Source organism: Meriones unguiculatus, chromosome 7 (genome assembly GCF_030254825.1).
Source record: "Meriones unguiculatus strain TT.TT164.6M chromosome 7, Bangor_MerUng_6.1, whole genome shotgun sequence".
Lineage (NCBI taxonomy): Eukaryota > Metazoa > Chordata > Mammalia > Rodentia > Muridae > Meriones > Meriones unguiculatus.
In genome coordinates this window covers 116,146,242-116,167,633 of record NC_083355.1, presented here as the reverse complement: position 1 = coordinate 116,167,633, position 21,392 = coordinate 116,146,242, and the positions used below count along the sequence as shown (strand labels likewise).

The 21,392-nt window shown below is 57.5% G+C and overlaps 3 protein-coding genes across 4 annotated transcripts; 1 reads left to right on the top strand and 2 right to left on the bottom strand.

The window, feature by feature from the left end:
* Window positions 1-1,066: 1,066 nt before the first annotated feature.
* Window positions 1,067-8,370, bottom strand: Trmt61a (tRNA methyltransferase 61A). Of its 2 annotated transcripts, none has more exons than XM_021655951.2 (4): window positions 7,797-8,370; window positions 6,957-7,316; window positions 3,609-3,875; window positions 1,067-2,128 (listed from the first exon to the last, which is right to left on the bottom strand). In XM_021655951.2, the coding sequence occupies exons 2-4, from the start codon at window positions 7,285-7,287 to the stop codon at window positions 1,860-1,862; spliced, it is 867 nt and encodes a 288-aa protein (XP_021511626.1). In that variant the 5' UTR covers window positions 7,288-7,316; window positions 7,797-8,370; the 3' UTR covers window positions 1,067-1,859. The 2 variants fall into 2 exon arrangements, with proteins under 2 accessions (XP_021511626.1, XP_021511627.1); XM_021655952.2 differs by having other exon boundaries at window positions 7,719-7,803.
* A 4,473-nt stretch (window positions 8,371-12,843) lies between these two features.
* Window positions 12,844-15,717, top strand: Ckb (creatine kinase B). Its single transcript, XM_021655989.2, has 8 exons — window positions 12,844-12,987; window positions 13,233-13,437; window positions 13,649-13,803; window positions 13,880-14,012; window positions 14,149-14,320; window positions 14,849-14,972; window positions 15,069-15,258; window positions 15,339-15,717. Exons 2-8 carry the CDS (start codon window positions 13,245-13,247, stop codon window positions 15,515-15,517), a joined length of 1,146 nt encoding a protein of 381 aa, XP_021511664.1. The 5' UTR covers window positions 12,844-12,987; window positions 13,233-13,244; the 3' UTR covers window positions 15,518-15,717.
* Window positions 15,718-15,852: 135 nt separating this feature from the next.
* LOC132655350 (uncharacterized) lies at window positions 15,853-21,392 on the bottom strand. The gene is made up of 4 exons (XM_060388360.1): window positions 21,152-21,392; window positions 18,145-18,184; window positions 17,356-17,896; window positions 15,853-16,969 (listed from the first exon to the last, which is right to left on the bottom strand). The coding sequence occupies exons 1-4, from the start codon at window positions 21,390-21,392 to the stop codon at window positions 16,766-16,768; spliced, it is 1,026 nt and encodes a 341-aa protein (XP_060244343.1). The 3' UTR covers window positions 15,853-16,765.

Sequence of the window (21,392 nt, the reverse complement as noted above, 5' to 3'; positions counted from 1 at the left end):
CATGGCTGATGGAAGGCTTCTGCCTGAGAGTAGGTCAGTCTGGGAAAGCAATCAAGAAAGGATGATTTAGCCAGACATGGCAGTGCAAACCTTTCACACCAGCACTCAAGAGGCAGAAACAGGCAAATCTCTGAGTTCAAGGCCAGCCTGTTTTATAGAGCAAGTTCTAGGCCAGCCAGGACCACACAGAGAAACCCTGACTCAAAAAAAATAGGATGCCCAGTGCCAGGTGGAGCTCCAGCCTGGGCTGGGCTTACAGGTTAACTGGGGTTGGGTAGATCCTCCAAGGCCCAGAGACTACAAAAGCCAGAATTTGGTTATCCCATGGGACAGCAGGTAGATTGGCCTTTTCTGGCCTTGGCCACGGCCCCTTCTGCAGGACACCTAGCTGGTGAGACCCACAAAGAAAAAAAGACATAACCTGGCCCTTACTGGCTATATGGTCTGTGTGTCTACAACTGAGCAGGCTCTGCTCCATGGCAACGCCAACCCTTTACCTGCTGGCCAGTTGTTCTTTCCCGAGGACAGAGAGCCTGGGTTGGTCAGGCTGGGTAACGGGGTGCCCAGTTATTCCAGCTTACAACCTTTTCAGAGCTGGCACCGAAGGCACCCACTTTATATTGAACATGGCCCAGGAACCTCTCCTGTCCTTCGGGCTAGGTGTTACGTCTGAAGTCCTGGAGGAAGGGTTAGCCCCGGAGCAAGGCTAGGTGTCTAGGGCCCCTGAACAGCTCCAACGGCACCCAGGCCTCTCAGGACCGACATCGCACAGGGCGCAGACAGCCTGGGAAGCTGCCACCGGGAACACTGACAAGAGCTATAGAGGGAGGCCTGTGTCCTAAGCCAGAGACTCACTACTCCACCTCTAGGAACAAGAGGGCCTTTCTGCAGTGCGTGGAAGTGGCCACACACTTGTGCCTTTGTGGCGAGTCCTGTGCTGCTGTCCTAGAGCTTGGAGACCCACACTACCTACTCAGGGACGAGGAAAGGACAGAGGTCAGGAAGCCATGTGTGGAGCAGTGGGCTTGGACCTCAGCTGAAGGACAGCCCTTCCGGCAGCCAGGAGAACGGTCAGCACAAGACAAAATGTTTATTGCTCTATCAGGTGCCCTCAGAGGCCAACATGACACAGGCCGTTCTCTCAATGGCTGGTTCCATACATCAGCAGCAGCTGGAGGGCAGCCTCGCACCAGTGTGATCTGAGCACCGAGACTCCCTTGAAGCAGCCACACACCGGGAATGGACACCAGGCCCCTGGTGACACATGCAGCAGGTCCACAGCGAGGGATCCTAGCCCATGCACCGCCTCCTCTATGACTCCCTCTTTGTCCCTAGCTCCAGCATGGGCTTGACAGGTCACCGGAGGCATGCACCTGTCCTGCAGGACTCCGCCTCCACAGGATGGTGCCTAACACCAGACGACAGCGCATCAGGGACTGTAGGCACCTGTTGCCTGTGCGGCCCTCGAGTTACTGAGTCACTTCTTTTTATCCCAGGGCCAGCCTGGTCCCTCCAGCAGCCTTGGTGAAGTACAGAGGGGATGAGGACAGGGCCAGGGATGCAGCAGTCCGTTGACCCTGTAGGTCAGCCCAGGCTTCAGGCAGTGCCCAGAGAGGAAACTTCACGTTGACAACAAAGAGCAAAGCTTGAGCTGGGCAGTGAAGAGGTGGAGAGTCCCTCTCAGAAGACAGGAATGTCTTCCTCCTGAACAGGGTCAGCCTGCTCACCCCCCTGAACCACCCAGAAGGCCCCTGCCCCACCCTGCCATCTATTTCTAAACACAAGCCCCACAGGCAGTGGCTGACCATATAAGGCAGCCTCTGCTCCTTGCTTGTCTGTGATATTCCTGTCCCAGCTCACTAGCCTGGGGTCTTGGTGGCAAAAGTCAGGTACCCAGTGTGGCCCACAGTCTCCTTCATGGGTGTGCCGCTACGGAAGGGGCTGGCATCAGGGCTGGCCTCCGAGTCGTTGGCCCCCAGGTCAGGCAAGGGCAGACTGACAGTGCGCACATTGTAGAGCTGTGGCAGCACCTCCAGGGTGCTGAGCTCTGTGAAGCCACGGGCTGCCAGGGCTTGGCACGTTCGCTGCACCTGCTCAATGCACGGAGAAAAGGAGCAGAAGCGCCCACCTGTAGGAGCAAAACATGGGGGCTGAGGGCAGGGCAGTGGTACCTGCAACCCACCCTGGACCTGAGGCTAGCTCAGGACATCCTGCAGACTGTAAGCCTTCAGACCAGGGAGCTACGCAGGGGCCTCAGGACTCTGCACAATTATACCTGACCTGCTGGCCCATACTGGGGCAGCAGCCCAGGTCAGCAGTCAGGCCCTAGACCAAGATACCTAGGTCTCCCTGGATGCCAGCAGGCATCACCATCCTTGTAGGAGGCAGTGGAGGGCTGGGGGTCAGGGCTGTCAGAGCCAGGCCCAAGAATAGCTCTAACAATAGGGCAGCATGGGGCGGTGTGTGGGCTGCTGCTGTCACAGAAAATTAGAGGCTGTCGTTGGCTCTTGGGAACGGGAGGAGCCTAAAGAGAGCAGTCTGAGATCCTCCCTGCTGCCTCCCACTGGGGCAGCCCACAGCCTTCACTCAGCCGGCCCAGAGACTGTGAAAATGCCCTATCCCTATCCTGGTAGAGATCACGAGCAAGTCTGGGCAGGCAGTGGGAATGTACAAATGTCCCTAGGCCTGGTACCCAGAGTGCTCCCTGACACTGGACATCTGCAGGTAGGAGGAGGCCTGAGGCCAGCATAGAGGGCCCACTGTCACACCAAATACTTCTTGCCAGAGGCCACCAGAGATAAGCAGTGCTAGAAAACACCAAGCCTGCGAAAAAGGCACCTAAGGACCCAGAACATGAAGATCTGGGGAAAGAGCCCAGAAGGGGGCATGGGACAAGATCATAAAGCAGGCACAGGTGCCTCTGACTACTCTGCAAGGAGGCTCACCTGCCTGGCTCAGGCCTCACTGAGGCTGGACTGACCATGAACCCCGTGTCAGAGAACTGTGAGGTGTGGACCTCTGTCCCCTCCCAGCTCTAGAGCATCTCAGCAGGCAGCAGGCAGAGGTCTGGGCAGAACCTGAGGTCTGTCTGAGAGGCTCCTCCACCCTGTGTACAGAGCTGGGAGGAGAGCAGCCCTGGTTGCCAAACTTGCTTCTTCTCCAGAAAAGGCAAAATCACTGGGACTCAGACTCTGGCTGGCAGCCGACCTTCTCCAGGCCTCCCCATCGCTCCGCCTCCACATCCAGCATCTTCCCTAAAAGGGTCCAGCTGCCTGGCTCGGTAGCACGGGTGTAGGGAGAATGCAGGAAATGGCAGGGGTAGGGGACTGCGTATGACCTCCAGCTTGGATCCTGGCCCGTCCTGTCATGCAGATCCTGCCTGTACTTGGATGGAGTTGCCCCAGTGAGTTCCTGTCTTGGCTGGAGAATAGGACTCATCTTCCCTAACCCTGGTCTCCAGCCAGGGCTCACTTTGGGCAAAAAAGGAGCCGTGATCTGGCCATTGCCACTCTGTGGCCTACAGGAACCGGGGTCTTCCTGGGTTCCAGATGACTCGGAAGCTTAATCCCCCACAAGCACCTTAGCACCACCACTGACCACCGACGCACCTTCAACCTTGAGGGCATCCCAGGCATGGCCCACTGCTTCCCAGGGTGATGGGATATCCAGAAAGACCGCGTCAGCCACGTGGATCACGCCGAAGCCACTGCGGCACACATCCTGGGTGTGCACGGTCACCCACTGGCTCACCCGATGCTCTTGGAACTCCTCCCGGGCCTTGTCCGCCCGCTGCTGGTGGAACTCCACCGTGTGTAGGTGGCCAGTGGGGGCGATACTGCGGATGATGGCATGGGAGACAGAACCACTGCCCGTGCCTGGCAGGAGGAACAAGATGGGATCGAGGGGTCACCTGAGGACCACACCTACCCATAAACCTTCATCCTCTCCAGGAGGAAGGAGTTCATAGCAGCCATAAGACGGCAGCTGGGCCAGGGTCTGAGGTGGATGTCACATCACGAGCTACCTGTGTGTTCTTGGCAGCCTCTGGCCTGGGTTTGGGGTGTTGAGGCTGAAGTTGAAGAGCTATGTAGTACAGGCACATGTGGGGACGGGACAGGGCAGCCCCACCCAGTGCACACACAGAATGAATCTGAAGCATGGATTAGGGGGGCTGACACAGGGTGAGTCTAAGCAGAGCCTGTCCTATAGCCTCTTCCACACGATGGTTATCCATAGGCCTTGCTGCCCATTTTTTTACCTTCTCCCATGAGATCCTTGACTCACTCATCCTTCCACACCCCCAAACTGGCTAAGTCTATCCCCACAGTACAGGGCCAACTCTCCTGCTGTTGCTCAACCTCATCTGACATAAAGCCAACCTGCTCCACCCATCCCATAAAAAAGTCAAAAAGCTTCCAATTGCCAGGTGGCTGTGGCGCACGCCTTGAATCCCAGCACTCAGGAGGCAGAAGCAGTTGGATCTCTGAGTTTGAGGCCAGCCTGGTCTAAAGAGTGAGTTTCACTTTGACCTCCCTAGCCCCCCATGGGAGAAGCAGCCTAGTTAGGCCACAGAGGACATTGTAGCCAGTCCTGATGAAACTTGATAAACTAGGGTCAGATGGAAGGGGAGGATGAACTCCCCTATCAGTGGACTTAGAGAGGGGCAAGGAGGAGATGAGGGAGGGAATGGGGGAGGGGGCTACAGCTGGGACACAAAATAAATAAACTGTAATTAATATAAAAAATAAATTATAAAAAAAGAAAAAAAGGTGCTGGAGAGATGGCTCAGAGGTTAGGAGCACTGTCTGCTCTTCCAGATGTCCTAAGTTCAATTCCCAGCAACCACATGGTGGCTCACAACCATCTATAATGAGATCTGGTGCCCTCTTCTGACATGCAGGCAGCATATTATATACATAATAAATAAATCTTTAAAAAATTCTCATGTTTAAAAAAAAAAAAAGTGACAGCCAGAACAGCCAAGGCTACATACTGTCTCGAAAAACCTAAAATAAAATAAAAAATAAACTCTCCACTCAGTCAGGCAATGGTGGTTCATGCCTTTAATCCCAGCACTCAAGAAGCAGAGGCAGGTGGATCTCTGAATTCATGAATTCAAGGCCAGCCGGGTCTACAGAGTGTTTCAGGACAGGTAGGGCTACACAGAGAAACAAACAAACAAAAAACCCCACTACTTTTCCTTGGAGGCAGGGCTGCCCTTCTTCACCAGGGGTCATATACTCTGAGCTAGCTCTGCCTTCATTCATGCCCATACCTGGCCCTTCAACAGCTCCAAGTACCCGTGCTTGGTGACCGCTCCCAGCAATGTGCCCTCTTGACCCCACTGTGGCAGTGCTCTTACAAGACCCCCCCCCCCCCGCCAAAATAAAACCCTAAGAGCAAAGCTGGACCATCCAACCCTGATCACGCTAAGACCCAGGAGACCCACTGCAGGGGCCAGACTGTTTAGTCACCCACCATCAATACCCACTCTCTCACCCTACCTCCAACCCACCAGGTCCCGCCCTCTGCTATCTGCAGCCTCTAGTCCTGCCTGTTCTTTTTTCCACTGTCAAATCAGACCCATGCTTTTCACAGTGGCAGGGCTTACCTTCCCACTCAAGAGCAACTCCAGACTCCTGATAGCTCTCCAAAGGGTACCCTACTGCCCTTCCAACCTCATCTACTGCTCCATCGCCCTCATTTCCCCCTCCAGCCACAATGACCTCCTCGCCAAGCCTGTGTTCCTGCCTCAGGGCATTGGTATAGCTTTTCTTTTGCTTTTAGTAGTACCTTATCATTTTTAACTCAAAGGTCTCCCCAGATCCCTGACTTCCTGAGTTTGGGGACCCCTCTAAATCACCCTCAAGTAAGCTTCCCTGTGTTGGGCACTTTTTACAGTCAATAGCCTAGTGGTCACCAGGCTCACTGCCTGCCCTATTTGAGGACGGGGAAGGGACCACAGGAGTATGTCAACTGAAATGGGGCAAGAGCCTGAGAGGACACGGCCTAAGGCAGGGTGCATGAGGAGAGCTCTTAAAACTGCCTCCAAATTGCCCCTGCAGGAGAAAGCGGTGCAAAGGCCCAGAAAGCCAGCAGCAGGGAGGATGTGAACTCTTGTGACCCTGGACCCCAGCTTCCTAACCCACGAAGAAACACACTAGCAACGATCTAGCCACAGCCGATCCTGGAGTCATTCTTGGCAGAGGCACATGCCTAGATTGCGCATCCAGAGGCCACACTGCCTAAGGCTGTGTATGTGGGAGAGCTTGCTCTCTGGCATTTCTATCCACCCACTGGCCTTCAATCAGTAACAGTGCTGGTCTCCAATGGAGCTAGGTGAGGGGTCTGGCTGTGAATGAGTGTGGGGCAGAATTCTCTCTACAGTGAGCTCTTGGGGTAAACCAATCCTCCTCCAGGAAGGAACAGTGGGCCTAGAAATGAGTAGTCAGCACCTTAGCCAGCACCCAGCAAGCCCAGCCCTCACGCACCAGAGACTGCCAAGACCCTCACAGACTTTCTTCCTTCTCCAACCCAGGTCAGTCCCCACCAGCTGTCATTTCAATGACACCAGCTAGTAATTTTTTCTGCCTTCTGTCTTCATGCCTCACAGCCACTCTCTCCCTGGCAAGGGGAATTGCTAAGTGAAAGCTAAATAGAAATCCAAGTAGTTCAACATCTGCAAGAAGGCTTGTAAACTTTGTTTGGCTGTTTGGGATTTCTGTTGTTTTTTTTGTTTGTTTGTTTTTGTTTTTCGAGAGAGGGTTTCTCTGCGTAGCCTTGGTTCTCCTGGACCCGCTTTGTAGACCAGGCTGGTCTCAAACTCACAGCGATCCAAACTGCCTCTGCCTCCCAAAGTGCTGGAATCACAGGCGTGCACTTAACTGTCTTAACTGTGTGCCTGACTCCCACTTTCATGAAGGTGCTCAGCTGTGAAAACATGGGGTGGGGCTCACCTGACTCACAGACCACAGAACCCGGCCGCAGCTCCAGCATCATGGTGAGTAAGGCAATGTCTGTGGAGTAGAGGATCTGTGTGCGGTGGGGCAGGTTCACTGTCCAGAGCTCAGGAGTGGGGTGCAGCGCGTACACCCAGCCGCCTCTGCTGCAGATCACCTTGGAGCCAAACGGGCGGCCAATGAGGTCCACTGAGTGCCGCAGGACACCATGCCGGGTCTGGGTCTGCGCCCCACGCTGCACACGCACTGCCACCATCGAGCCATGGCCCAGCGACAGGATGACCGTGTCGCCTTCCTTGATCAGCTCCTCATATGCCACGAAACTCATAGTGTTGGCGTCTGCCAAGGGTCAGGGACCTGGAGAAGTGTGTGGGTGTGAAGTCAGAGGACCAGGAAGCAGGATGAGGTTCTGTGGTCGGGGCAGAGGTCTGTGGGGCCCGGGTTCTAAGCGGTATGGTTGGGAGTAGCTGACTTTTTGCTCGGGCAACCGAACAGAGCTGCACCCTAAGCCTAACATATGGAGAACCCTTCTGGATCTGGGGGGGAACAAGAGAGTGCACAATGGTAGAGGCCCAAGGATCCCCACACAGAAAGGACCAAGAACACAGTCTTTTCTCCATTCCCAGGCTGTGAAGGCGGTGGCCTCTGAGAGGCGTTCACCAGCAAGAGGAGCGAAGTCACCGCCGAGCCCGGACTCTCCGGAACCCTTTTGCCCAAGGTCCCCAGGAGGCCTCCCGACGGCAGAGAAGGCTGGCTTACGCGGAACAGCACAGGACCTGCGAGCAAGCCGGCAGCGCCGCTCCCGCCCCAGCTCCGCATCCCAGCTCGGAAACTTACCCAGCTGACGCCAGCTCTCGGTTCCACACGTGGCTCGGCTGTCGCCGCCACGCTTCCGGCGCTCTTTGATGACGTTAAGGCCCGCGCGGTGGTTGCTGGGAGCCGCCGCGCTGTCCTTTAGGCGCTCCCAGAGGACGTTTTCTGGCCGGCGTCTCCCGGCTGCGGTGCTCTGTGCACGCTCGCGCGTTGCCTAAGAGATCCGAGCCCTATGCAAAATAAAAGTCCCCTGTTCGCCAGCGGCTCGACCGCGTGCGGCCTCCTAGGGCTGCCCACTGCAAGAGGCTCCTGCCCGCGGGATACACCTGACCCCGAAGCGCACTTTTGACAGCTGTCAAACCCGAGGGCCTCCCTCCAGGACATTTTGTCATTGCAAACGACTCCAAAACCATCTTGCTTGGGCTCCAGGATGAATCCCCAAAAGTGGAGTCCAGAGCAAAGGCTTTGGCGAGGGCCAGGTCAAGTGCAAGAAGCAGGGTTAGTCTGGAGTCTTCTGCAAAATTGGCCCTAGGAGTCTAGAGTCCCTTCCTACAATCCCTGGCATCTTGAGAGACTAGGAACTGGGCTCACACGTGACCTGGGGGAGGAGCTGCTAGCGGCCGGGCAGAAAGGGGAAGCTGGGGTGGTGTTTTGTCTCTGCCGAGCTGATCCGGAGCCCTCCTGGGTTCCTCGTGAAGGGAGTGGAGTGTGTGCAGTGGAGAGGGGAGGCGGTGTGGGGGAGCGTGAGTGGAGAGCCTTCCTGTAGACCTCAGCTGGCAGAGCTGAAGGGGATGAGACCAGCTATAGCCGAGTGTCGCAGCGCCCAACTCCAGGCTGCGCTCTCCAGCGGGAGGCTACTGTAGCCTGGTAAAATAGCCCCCTCAAGCCTGCCTTTTCTAGAGTCCTGCCGGCCTGTGGGAATCCTCTGCGCCCAGGCTAGGCCACCCTGTGGTGTCCTTGCCTTAGAAAGCCAGGTGCCTGACTTCAGACCTCCTCAGGTCCCTGCCCTGGCTGGCCGTGATCCGATAGCCTGGAAGGACAGGCAATAAGGGCCTTTCTTGGTCTCTCGTGCTGTGGAGTCACGCTTTTAGCCGAGACATCCCAGCCACACCCAAGGCTCCACAACCCCTGCTCCAGCAGGCTGCTTCACTCCCTTGGTGCTGCACAGCCCAATGCACATCCTAATTGCTCCTCTGGAGAGTTAGACTTTCTGCTTCCCCTGGGAGGTTCCTCTTCCCCAGCTTCTCAGCGGCATGGAGACCAGTCCCGACTGTCTCCACCAGCCTATGAGCTCAGCCAGGGTTTTCCCTTGATCCCAGCTGCCCACTGCCAGCTTCCCAGTCCTTCCTGTGTCCTTCTCCAGTCCACCCTCAGTCTCAGAGCTAGCCTTCTGTCATGCCTCGCCTCGGCCTGCAGTCTTTAAGCAGAACCAGTCTCCTTGAGACCCCAGCTGGTGGAGTAGGGGGATTTCCCGTGGCAGTTTATACACTGGGCTCTCCTAACAAGAACTGATGCTTCATGCAACTGTCATGTCATTGAACCCTTTTTCTAACATCGTACTGGCAGCCTGGTTCAAGTAGGATTACATTTTTGTCTTTGAGACAGAATGTAATCTCCCTACGTAGCCTTGGCTGGCCTGGAACTATGTAGACCATGCTGGTCTCAGACATCTGCCTGCCTCTGCCTACTGAATACTGGGATTAAAGGTGTATTCCACCATGCCCTGAGGGACCGCAGTCCAAAGCCTAGTTTTAAAGAACTGATAGCACACTTGAAGGGAGGAGCAAGAGCAGAGGCAGCCCCAGAGGAGAAGCTGAAGAGGTCTTGAGGGGAGCCTGCACCTCTGGCAGGGCCTGGGGTGCCGAGTCCCCTCTGATTGTCACAGCCTCCTGCTGCCCTGTGCCCTGCATCCCCTGCCCCTCTCCTGACAACATCCCCATTGCATTCCACGAGCAAGGGCAAAGGGAGGAAGCGGTGCACCCTGGGCCCGGACTACAGGTGGCCTCTGTGTAGAACTTGGAGCCTGGCCCTATCTATGCCTCCATTTGCTCTGCTGGGCTGGACCCTGCTCTGTGAATGAAAGATCTGGAACTCCTTTGAGGCCTCTTCCGGCCCTGTGGTTAATGTATGACTTGGTGTGATTTCTAAGGAGAGGGGACCATAAATCTGCTGGGTGATGTCATCCAGCTTTTGGCCCAGAAGCTGCCAAACCAGCTACTGAGTCTGAAGGAAGTAGAGGATCCACAGTCAGGGACAGGCTTGAGCAGCAGACCATCACTTTGCTCCCTTGCTCTGAGGGCCACCGGGACTTCCAAGCAATGGTTCCAGCAGGGGCCTCACATTGATACTGTGGTCTGAAGCCTGTGAAGGACCCTTCATCTCCCCACCCTGCTGTCACCTGGCCTACAGCTGTCTGGCCACTCTGCTGTATGAATCTGCACAGTATCCCAAGTTTAGTCACCCGAGGGCCATCGGGGGATAACTGGACCTCCAAGGCAGCACTTCTTTCCCTCAACAACCAGTCTTCCTTTATGTATTTGTAGTAGAATGGGACAGAGGCTAAAGATCACAAGAGCCTGTGCCAGCGCTGGGTGTGGTTTACTACTGGGGTGGGTGACCCTACAGTCCTGCTTTCTGTATCTCACCTCTACTAGAGCCCTGGAAGGGAGATGGGAGGGGGAAGGGAAAGGGGGGGCTGAAAAGCTATAAATGCTGGAGAGAAAGAGGAAGCCCTGAGCCCCCTACCCCCACCCCAGACTGGACACCAAGTTTGCTTCCTCTCTATTTCTACAAACAGAAACTTGAGCACTTGGGGCTTAGGCAAAAGCAGCTTCCTTGAGAGGGGCAGGGACTGGGTAGGCAGGCGGCTGCAGATATTTCTGAGGTGGGGGAGGGGCTGCAGGGGGCACAGAATACAGGAATTACAGGCTTATGGCGCACCTGCTGTCTAGCTGTCGGATAGAGTTTTTGAGACAAGAACTCATGGGTGCCCAGCCTGGCCTTGAATTCCTGATCTTCCTGCTGCCTTCCCCAACCCCCACCCCTGAGAACATGGTCTATGGAACCCTAGCTGCCCCAGAACTCACTACGTAGACTAGGCAGGCCTTAACTCACAGAAATCCATCTGCCTCTACTTCCTGAGTGCTGGAATGAAGGAGTTGGACACCATCATGCCCAGCACATACCTTCTTATGTGGGGTTGTTTTATTGGCCTACAAAATAGTGACTGGACCTGGGCTTGGTGGCTCAACCCTAGAACACCAGAACTTGGGAGGCCAAGACAGGAGGAGCCTGGTCTATGAGCTCTCGTCTTAGAATAGGTTGAAGCTGGCTGAGGTGAACAAGAAAACGGTGGGTTCTCTGCAGTAGCTTTGAGGACAGAACAGCAGTGGCTTTTCCTGCTCACCCAGGCAGAGGCAGGCAGGCAGGTCTTCTGCCCTGAGTCCTTTGCTCCAGGGCCTTCTGCATATTCTCTCAAAGCCTGGAATTCCTGTCATTCCTCCTGCAGTCATTTGCTCAGTGCAGCCTACCCCCAGCAGAGAGGCAGGGTCCCTATGCCCCTTGCTTCTTTCTCCAGGGCTGATTCTGTTCTTGCTCCTCCCTTCCTCAATCTGCTATCACTTCTCCAAAACTAGGCTCTCAGGGTGTGGTGGAGAACACCTTTAATCCCAGTATTCGGTCGGCAGAGGTGGGCAGACCTCCGAGCCTGAGACCAGCATGGCCTACGTACTGAGTTCCGGGCCAGCCAAGGCTATGGAGGGAGTGTCTCAAAGACAAAACGATTGGAGGAATTCTGTCAAACACACAAAGATGAAGGCTTCTCTCATTCTTGCTTTATTAGTCCAGCCGTGAGAGGGCTGTGGGTGGATGTTTTTGAGACAGGGTTTCTCTCTGTAAAAGAGCCCTGGCTGTCCTGGACTCACTTTGTAAACTAATCTGTCCTCAAATTCATAGAGACTGGCCTGCCTCTGCTTCCTGAATTCTGATTAAAGTCACGCACCGCTTCGCCTGGCCTCACTTCTGTTTTTTTTTAATCAGCTGCGACACCCACCATTCTGCACGCTTGCAGGCCTAGCATCGGGTCCACTCTGAACTTGTCTTTCCCTTCACGTGCTTCCTGGTCTATGTGCAGAGAGGGGACACAGTTCTTTCTATAGGGTGGATTCCTAGAAGTGGAGTTGCTAGGTCATGGAGTTAGCAGTATTTTAATAAATACTGCCAAATTACTTTCCAGAAAAGATGGAGCGGCTGGCAGCTGCAGGCAGGGTGGGAAAGCCAGTCCTCACACATTCCAGCGCACAGCCGGCACGGGCTACGGTCAGTCTTCCAGGACTCCCCTCCAGGTCTCCCCGTACCCGTGGGGGGCAGGGGAGAGCGAGCGACTGTTCCGATGTGTTGGTTCCGATGCTTCCTCCACACCCAGTTTGCCTGCTAACCGTGGGTACTGTCTTTGTGGGGGGGGGGGAGGTAGAAACCGGTCCTCTGAGGAGACGGCCAGGAGATGGGGGTGGGGGTTGGAGAATCAAAAACACCCTCTCAGAGCTCAGTGTCTCTCTCGAATCTTTCAGGGTCTGGGTCGCAGGGTCTTGGCTCCGTTCCTCAGAGCCTGCCCAAGGTCAGAACACCCTGGGTGCTTCCGGGCGGGACCACAGCCAGACTGCGCCTCTGGTGCTGCACCAAGAACACCCAGGAGATGCCCGCGGGCACCTTGAGGAAGGTCAGTGGCTCCGTGCCATCTTGTACTGCCTGGATGGTTGCCGCACCTAAGGTTAGAAACCTGGACGCTCTGGCCAACTGCGGCCCGGCTGACAAGACGGAGGCAGGAAAGGCAGGAGCCTCAAGCGCTGGCTTTCCGGACTCAGTCCCCTGCCCCGGAGCACTGCGCGTGGAGAAGCTCTAGGGTATCTAAGGCCCTGGGCTCCGTCTTCAGGGTCCTGCGCGAGCGCCACGGGGACGGCCAAGTTGCGCGGCCGAGCCCAGACTCGGGGACCGCTGGGGTGGGCGCTTAGGGGTGTCCGGGGCTGTCGCCTCGGACAAAGCAGCGGCACCACCCTAAAGCGCTGGCCAATGGAATGAATGGGCTATAAATAGCCACCAATGGGCGGCCGGCGACGCGCCCCTTAAGAGCTGCCGGAGCAGCGAGCGGCCGCCGTTCTTCTGCGCTGCGCTCGGAGCTGCCCAGGCACTCTGCGCCCCTGCTCCATCTGGCATCCCGGTGAGCGAACCCAAGGGCCGAGGGCAGCCGCGCGGGGCGCAACGCAGGGGTGCAGGGCGAGGCAGGCGCGCCCCGGACCCGCCGGGTACTAGGGATGCTCCCGCGCCGGACTCTGCAGACCCGGCTGACCTTGCAGGCGCCGGGGGGGGGGGGGGGAGAGGGAAGCGGGGGGTGGGGGTCAGAGCCGTCCGCTGGTCCCTGGAGGCCGGGACGCAGACCTCCCCTGACCCCGCTCCTCCCCGCAGCCCGCCGCCGCCATGCCCTTCTCCAACAGCCATAACACCCAGAAGCTGCGCTTCCCAGCAGAGGACGAGTATCCCGACCTGAGCGGCCACAACAACTACATGGCCAAGGTGCTGACCCCCGAGCTGTACGCCGACCTCCGCGCCAAGAGCACGCCGAGCGGCTTCACGGTGGACGATGCCATCCAGACCGGCGTAGACAATCCGGGTACACACAGCCCTGCGGGCTCGGGCCTCCGTCCCTCCCCAGCCCTCCTCCAGCCCCTCCCAGCCCCCCTCCGGGGCGAGGAGCCCGCTGCTCGTCCCTCCACCTCCGGAGGGCCGGGGTCCCCCGTCCCCTTCCCGCGCTCCGCCGCAGGGGCCTCGAGCGGCTCGCCCCGGCTGGCGGTGACGTCACTGTCGCCGCTCCCCTCCCCCAGGCCACCCGTTCATCTTGACCGTGGGTGCGGTGGCGGGCGACGAGGAGTCTTACGACGTGTTCAAGGAGCTCTTCGACCCCATCATCGAGGCCCGGCACGGCGGCTACCAGCCCACCGATGAGCACAAGACGGACCTCAACCCCGACAACCTGCAGGTGAGGGGCGGCCGGGCCGGGCGCGCTGGGCCCCGGGGCCTCGGCGCTCACTCCCGCCACCACCTCGCGTCCCCAGGGCGGCGATGACCTGGACCCCAACTACGTGCTGAGTTCGCGGGTGCGCACGGGCCGCAGCATCCGCGGCTTCTGTCTCCCCCCGCACTGCAGCCGCGGGGAGCGCCGCGCCGTCGAGAAGCTGGCGGTGGAAGGTAGGGCCGGCGGCCGGCTGCGCGCGCAGGGGGCTCCTCCGGGGCGCCGGGGCCCAGCCCCGCCCGGGGACGCCCGCCGGGAGCGGGGCGGCCAGCGCGCCCTCCCGGCCGGGCCTCGAACTCCGCCCTCCCGCAGCCCTGGCCAGCCTGGAGGGCGACCTGTCGGGGAAATACTACGCGCTCAAGGGCATGACCGAAGCCGAGCAGCAGCAGCTCATAGACGACCACTTCCTCTTCGACAAGCCCGTGTCGCCCCTGCTGCTGGCCTCCGGCATGGCCCGCGACTGGCCCGACGCTCGCGGCATCTGGTAGGAGGCCTCCCGCCGCCCCCTCCCCGCCGGGGACCGCGGTCCCGCCCGGGGCCCCTGCGCCGCGGGAGGCCGCTGTCTGCAGGGACTCCGGGTGGTGGCCCGTCCCTCCGCGTCTGTTCTCCGCCCTCCTCGGGAGCCGGCGCTTCTTGTTTTCTCTCCTCCTTCTCGCCCCTGTTCCCCCGGGATCGTGCCAGGTGCCGGTGACGCAAAAGCCTCCGCACCCGTCCGGGCAGGGACCTGGCCCTGCGGACTGTGCGGGCGGAGGCGTGCTTCCTCTGGGGCCGCAGCCTGCCACACAGCGTGGGCCTGGCGGTTGGGGGGTGTGTGAGGGGCCCCGTGCCCCGGCCTCCCTCCAGCGTCGCTAGGGTCGGAGTCCTGGCGACAGCCCACACTCGCGCACTGAGCACACACCTCTGCGACTCGGGATCCCCTGAGGTCGCCCACCTACGCAGATGGAGACAGTCTGGAAGTGGCCTAAGGCCATGTTCTGGCAGGGACTTTGGCTTGACTATCCCCCTCCTCCAGGCACAATGACAATAAGACTTTCCTGGTGTGGATCAACGAGGAGGACCACCTGCGGGTCATCTCCATGCAGAAGGGGGGCAACATGAAGGAAGTCTTCTCCCGGTTCTGCACTGGCCTCACCCAGGTCTGGCCTGCTGCCCGGGGAGGGGTCGGGGCAGAGCAGGTCCCTTAGGGCTTCCGGCCAGGCTCCCCCTCTGAGCTGCCCCTCCTCCACCTTCAGATTGAAACTCTCTTCAAGTCTAAGAACTACGAGTTCATGTGGAACCCTCACCTGGGCTACATCCTCACGTGCCCGTCCAACCTGGGCACCGGGCTGCGGGCGGGCGTGCACATCAAGCTCCCCCACCTGGGCAAGCACGAGAAGTTCTCGGAGGTGCTCAAGCGGCTGCGGCTTCAGAAGCGAGGCACAGGTGAGGGCAGGCCGCGCAGGTGAGAGGGGCAGAGGCTGCGGCTCCCCGGCCCGGCCAACCCTCCGCCCTCCCGTCCGCAGGTGGCGTGGACACCGCCGCTGTCGGAGGGGTCTTCGACGTCTCCAACGCAGACCGCCTGGGCTTCTCGGAGGTGGAGCTGGTGCAGATGGTGGTGGACGGCGTGAAGCTGCTCATTGAGATGGAGCAGCGGCTGGAGCAGGGCCAGCCCATCGACGACCTCATGCCTGCCCAGAAGTGAAGCCTGGCCCTCGCGCCGCCAGCCTGCTGCTTCCTAACTTATTACCTGGGCAGCGCCCGCCACGCACCCCTGATGTCCGCCGCCTGGCGGCTGAGCCCTTAGCCTCGCCGTAGAGACCTCTGTCACCCCGGGTAGAGTTTATTTTTCTGATGGCTGAGCTGTTGCTGACACTGAAATAAAGTAGGGTTTGGCCTGCCCTATGTCTCTTGAGTGGTGCCTCTCCTTCCCTAGGGACAGTGTGTATGGCCTGGCCATCTCTGTCAGCTGGCCTAGCAGCTGGAACATTAGCCGTAGAAGATACAGGGCGGAGAGGGAGGGAGGCCCTCCTCGGGCTCTGAGCATCTAAGGACATCGGAGCCTGCAGGGCGGAGCCTAGTATTTAGCTCCAGCCAGGGAGGAGTCAGAAACTTGACCCGCTCCCAGTTCCTTTCTGCTGCTTTCCTGGCAGCTTGAAGACCCAAAATTCTATCTCCTTGCTTCCTCTCCCCTCCAGGCCTCTCTCGAACACCTCCTACAGCTCCAAAATAATCCTTTCTGCCCCTACTTTCTCCTCGGGTTGAGCTGCCTCCTCCCTCAGCCCAGCGCTCTAGCCCCGTCCAGACAGCAGCAGAGCCTTCTCATCTGCTGGGCCTCCCCAGGCCCTGGCGGTTGGGAGGACACAAGCCTCTGCTGCAGCTCATTCAGCATCTGTGCCACGTCAGCTAGAAGGGCCAGGAGTTGGGGGGGGGGACTCTGCTGTGACCTGTCAGTGGACAGATCAAAGGGGAGGTGCTCCAGGACTCAGGGTCTTGGGTACAAAAAAAAGCTGTGCTGTCTAAGCCATCTTCATGGTGGCTTCTCCTGGTTGGGTCTCAAGATCTGGCCCACATTTAAAAACCTAGAACTGATCACATCAACCAGGGGCTGGAGCTACTGTTCCCCACCCCCACAGTGCCTCTTCCAAGAGGACAATCTTGTGCTGCCACCTGCTGGTCAGACTCACCCGCTAAAGACTGGACATTGAGACTGTCCACCCAGACCCAGTAGGTGGGGAGACAGCGTTAAGCTTCAATGGCAGGGCTTGGGCTATGGACTTGTCTAGGTGGTGACCAGCCTGGGGAGGACCCTACTGTGAGGCTTGACCTCTGTGGTATGCTTACTGTCAGGATGGGTAACTAACTAACTGGGTAGGCTGGGCACAGGGGACATGTCCCCTGAGGGTGCAACCAGAGGTCAAGGACCTCTGCGTCCATCCTCGGAGTCCTGGGATTAGTTCAGGGCTGGCCCTTTGGTCAGGAGTGTCTGGGACCCAGACAAGCCCAGGGTGTGGGCTGACAACATTCTCTGATGTCCTCCAGCCAGTGGGGCTGGGCCAGCCACACTGTAGACTTCACTCTGGTGACAAGTAGCACTTCTGGCAAATGAAAGAGCAGCCCGTTGAACTGTTTCCACAAATAAAGGATGAGAGTCTCTCTGGAAGAGGAGGATAAAGGCTACTAGAGGACAGTAGGCACAGGGGGACACGGATGGCCCAAACCCTCCACATATTATTAAAAGACCAAAGGACAGGAGGCAGGAGCGCAGGACCCCTGCTGCGGGTGAGGGCTTCCTGGGCTATCTCCCTGTAACTCCCTCAGGCCTATGCAGGTCCCACTCTTCCTACTGCCCCTTGAGCCCAGAAGGTTCTGCTGGTTCAGGCCCCTCCCCACCAGCAGGGTCAGGGCCAGCTAACCTGGTTAGGGTAAGACACACAGGTCCCACTGGAGGTGGCACAGCGCTGGGCATGCCCCGCCCCATCCCAACCCTTAGGGTGCAGAGAGCTGTAGCCTAAAACCCCGCTCTACCGCCACGGGCCTCACCATGTATTCCTTAAGGCCCCAGAGGGCAGAGCCTAGCCTGGAAAGATGTCTTTTTTCCAGGCCATGAATCTCATGGGATCTTGGAGCCTGCCCCAGCTGGCTCACACTCCCAGCAGCTGAGCAAGGCCTGGGAGCAGACTGGAGAGGGAACCTGGGTACCTTGCCCCAAGTCCTTTCGCGGCTGAGCTGCTTCCTGGCTCTGAGGACCCCCAGGCAGAAGGGGAATTTCGTTGCTTGTGTTCCCTCAGCTGCGCTGCGCGTCCGCCATAGGCAGCCCTGGAGCCGGGAATGAAAAAGGGTTTGTTCGCGAGCCGTCTTGATGGTTCTGCTCTCCCGACCTGCGAGGCTTCCTCTGCTGGTGTCCAAAGGATTGCCTTGAGCTTGGCCTCGCCCTGCTGGGGTGGATCCTGAGGGGGGGATGCAGGGAGGAAGGTGCTGTGCTCCCTGGGGGAGGCGGAGGCACACCCAGAAGTCTGGTTCTGGCCAGGAACAGCCAGAGAAAGCTATCAAGCTGGACCCGCCGGGGCTGCTTGGGGAGGTCCTTTGACAGGGTGGGGGCTCTGTCTACCAAGACACCTTTAGGTGGCGTCAGGACCCCCAGCCCCCCACGCTAATAGAACCCCCGGCCCTCAACTTGGTGCTAGCAGAATTTTTAAGATACTGACCAAGGAAGACCACAACCCTACAGGAATAACCAGGAAATGAAACTGTGTAGAGCAGGAAAGAAACTGGTCATCTCCAACAAAAACCAAAACCTTGGCCAGCCCCAGCCCTCCCCCACCCTCCTACTCTGTTCGGGCAAACTTCACACTCAGTGCTGTGAAGAAGGCTGGGAGAGAGGAGAAGCAAGCACGGGTTATAAAACATGTCGCACTGTGGTCCCACACGGATTATGTATGGAAAAACCCAGAAGAGTCTGCCTGTGGGTGGTGGGGTAACAGGTGATTTCCTTCTTTATCCTTTCCCCAAAGTTCTTCCAGGGAACATGTATTGCTTATATAAGGCAATAGTTTTTTTTTTCTTCTTCTTCTTTGCCTTCTTGAAAGTCAAACTCAGGGCTCTGCAGACTATGAGAAGGTGCTCTACCACCGAGCTGCTTCCCAGCCCCCACCGTGTAGGGAGGACGGCAGGGAACTTCTGATCCTCCTGCCTCCACCCACCACCTGCTGGGATTATGGGTGTGTACCACCACGCTGTTTTTGCAATGCGGTGTTTAGGATTAAACGAAAGGCTTCGTAGCGCTTTGTACCCGTTTAGTTTGTACTGCTTTGTACTCTGCTGACTGAGCTACAGCCCCAGCCCTGTTCCAGGAAAAATGAAAAAAAAAAAAAAAATTTTTTTTTCTACGTATACTTTAAGAATTTAATGTGTCACAGTTGGTGGGAGCCCATTCAGACAGTAGCAGGAAGGAATCCACCGCCACCCTCTCCGATGATGGGGAAACTGAGACAGAAAAGCCTAACTCTAGGTCAAGTGGAGTCTCTGGGCTCCCAGTCATGGTTTACTTCCCTTGCTCTTTAACGTTTGGGGCTTTCGCTTTCCAGGCTCCGAAGGGTGGGCCCCGCGTCTCCCAATAATAGCTTAGAAGGCTGCAATTGCCTACAGGGTCCCTTACGCAGCACTCCTATTTCTGCCCCAGCCTGGTACTTAACCAGCCTCCCAGATGCCGGAGGCAGCTACACACTGTAACCACAGGGATTCAAGTTAACTATCTTTCGCCCTAGCATGAAGAGACTCATCCTAAGAGTGCAGGGTGACAGCCTAGAGAAGCGGGGCTTTTGACCGGTGGGCTGGGGCCCAAGCCTGTGTCAGGCAGCCACCTGCCCTCTCATGGTGCCCTCACTAACACCTCGCTCCGCCTGGCTGAGGAAGGGTTTAGGCGGAGGCTCAGACTTCCTGACTGCCACACCTTGTGAGATACTGTGCCTACCTAAAAGCTGGACAGTGGCGGGCGTGGCAGCTCACACATTTAAGCACAGCACCAGGAGGGCAGAGGTGGCTGCTGGAGCTGTTTGAGGCCAGTGTTGTGGACGCTTTGGTTTATGATATGTAAACATGTTTTTGTTAAAATCCAAAGTGGGGGATTTTAGTTTGTCCACACCTGTTAATTGTCTTGTGCAGAGCTTGGTCTTTGCTGGAATTAGCCGAATTCTGAGGACTTGAGGGGTGTAAATGTGATAGCCCAGAGGAAGAAGGCTCGGTGGCTTGGAGGAGATGGAGGAGGGCTGCTTACTGTGCTTGCTGCTTTACTGCTTACCTGGACTTCCAGATTTCCTGGTGATGGATTTTGATTTTGACCCAAAAAGAATTTTACAACCCTACCCAGCAGGAAGAAGAGGGAAACCCATTCCCTTACAACTATCTTTTTCCCCTACCTGGGGTTGGGGAGTTGGAAGGGATAAACTTCAAGGAACCCCAAATAAAGTAGCATTTGAAAAACTAGTGCCTACAGGCCAGCCTGGTCTACACAGCAAGTTCCAGGCTGGCCAGAACACTGCAACAAAACACCCAGACAGGACACAAGCGTGACTGCCAGGAGCGCCCTCTAGCCAAGTTTTAAGGTACTGATGGCTGGTTCCCTGGTCGCCACCCTGCTTTAGCCACAAAGGTTTGGTGCTTCACTTGGCTAGATGACAAGATGGACATTCAGGCAGCCACCTTGGGGAGTGAGTATCCTCTCCTGCACATGGCAGGGGTGGGGGTCCTGTGTTTGTATCACCTCATCACCAGGTTCTAAAGGCAACTTGGGTGTTGCCAAAATCACTCCTGGGAGAGAGATCCAAGTGGGACTGTGCTCCCACTCCTCACAGCGGCTTCACTGCCGAGCAGGGCAGGCTGGGGGTCGGCAGGGCTGGCGCGTGGCGTGGGCGGAGTGCAGGGCAAACTGGCTCTGGGCCTATGCACACTTAATCATGACTCTGTAGTTGCTCCGAGAGTAGTGTCACGCTGTTTGGTGGCCTTGTGGCCAGCTCGGGCAGGGCTCCATTTTGCAAGCTCTACCATGCCTCTATAGGCAAAGGTGGTGTTGCTACACTGGACTCTGGGCCTGGTTCACTGTTCTCTTTACCCTGTGTTCTTGGTCAGTTTTCACCTGCTGCTGATAAGCAGTGTGTTCACCATGCCAAGGTTGTCCCAAACAAAACAAAAGCAAAAACAGGTAGGAAAAATCTGCTCCATTGAAAGCAAAGCCTAGTTTTGTAAAATGCCTCTGACCATTCACCCACACCACGAGCCCTGTGTATACAAAGGGGGCTTGAATGGACCAGACGCTGAGACATGAAAGCAGCTCATCCTGTCAGACCTGCAGTTGCTGACTCTGGCTTGACGAGGACCATCTGTGCCTGGGCCAGAGGCCTTACCTCATCCTTAAAACTGGAGACAGAAAGGAGGGACCAGGCGCTGTTTCTCTCTGGCCTCCAGTCAAAGATTCCATGACTTTGCATTTTTACCAAAGTCTCAGTGTTTGCCTAAGTTCATGAATGACATTCTACTCAGCAACGCAACCCTGAAGAGCGTGCGGTACACTTAGTGCCACTAGGCCAAAAGGATGTGCAGCAGTGCTGCTCTGGGTGACGGATGGGGGAGGGGCGTGGCCAGAGGGCTAGGACTCAGGCTTGGGATTGCTGAGCTGCATGTCCAAGAGTCTGGCCAGAAAGATGGTGGGGAGCAGCAGGTCCAGACCCAGGACGCTCAGGGTAGTCTGGAATGGGCCCTCCTGAGGCTGGAAGGGGTCCTCTGGGGCCCTCCACCTAGGACTTCCGGTGCTGTGCCAATGCAAGCGATAACTATCTGCTACTTCGTGAGTGCTTGGCGAATGCGGCTGCATGGCCCAGGCCTGCTGGCAGCTCCCTCGAGAAGGCAAGCCAGTGCAGATCCCGCTCTCCGGGCTCCCAGCCAGGCCTTTCTTCCAGATCCCTGCTGCAGGTCACCCCATACAGTGGGGTCTGTCTCGGTCCGGGAGTGGCGCTCATCTTCACGAAGGATCTGGGGCACTCCTCGGTGAAGTAATGAGGACAGGGCCCCGAAGAGAAGCGCAT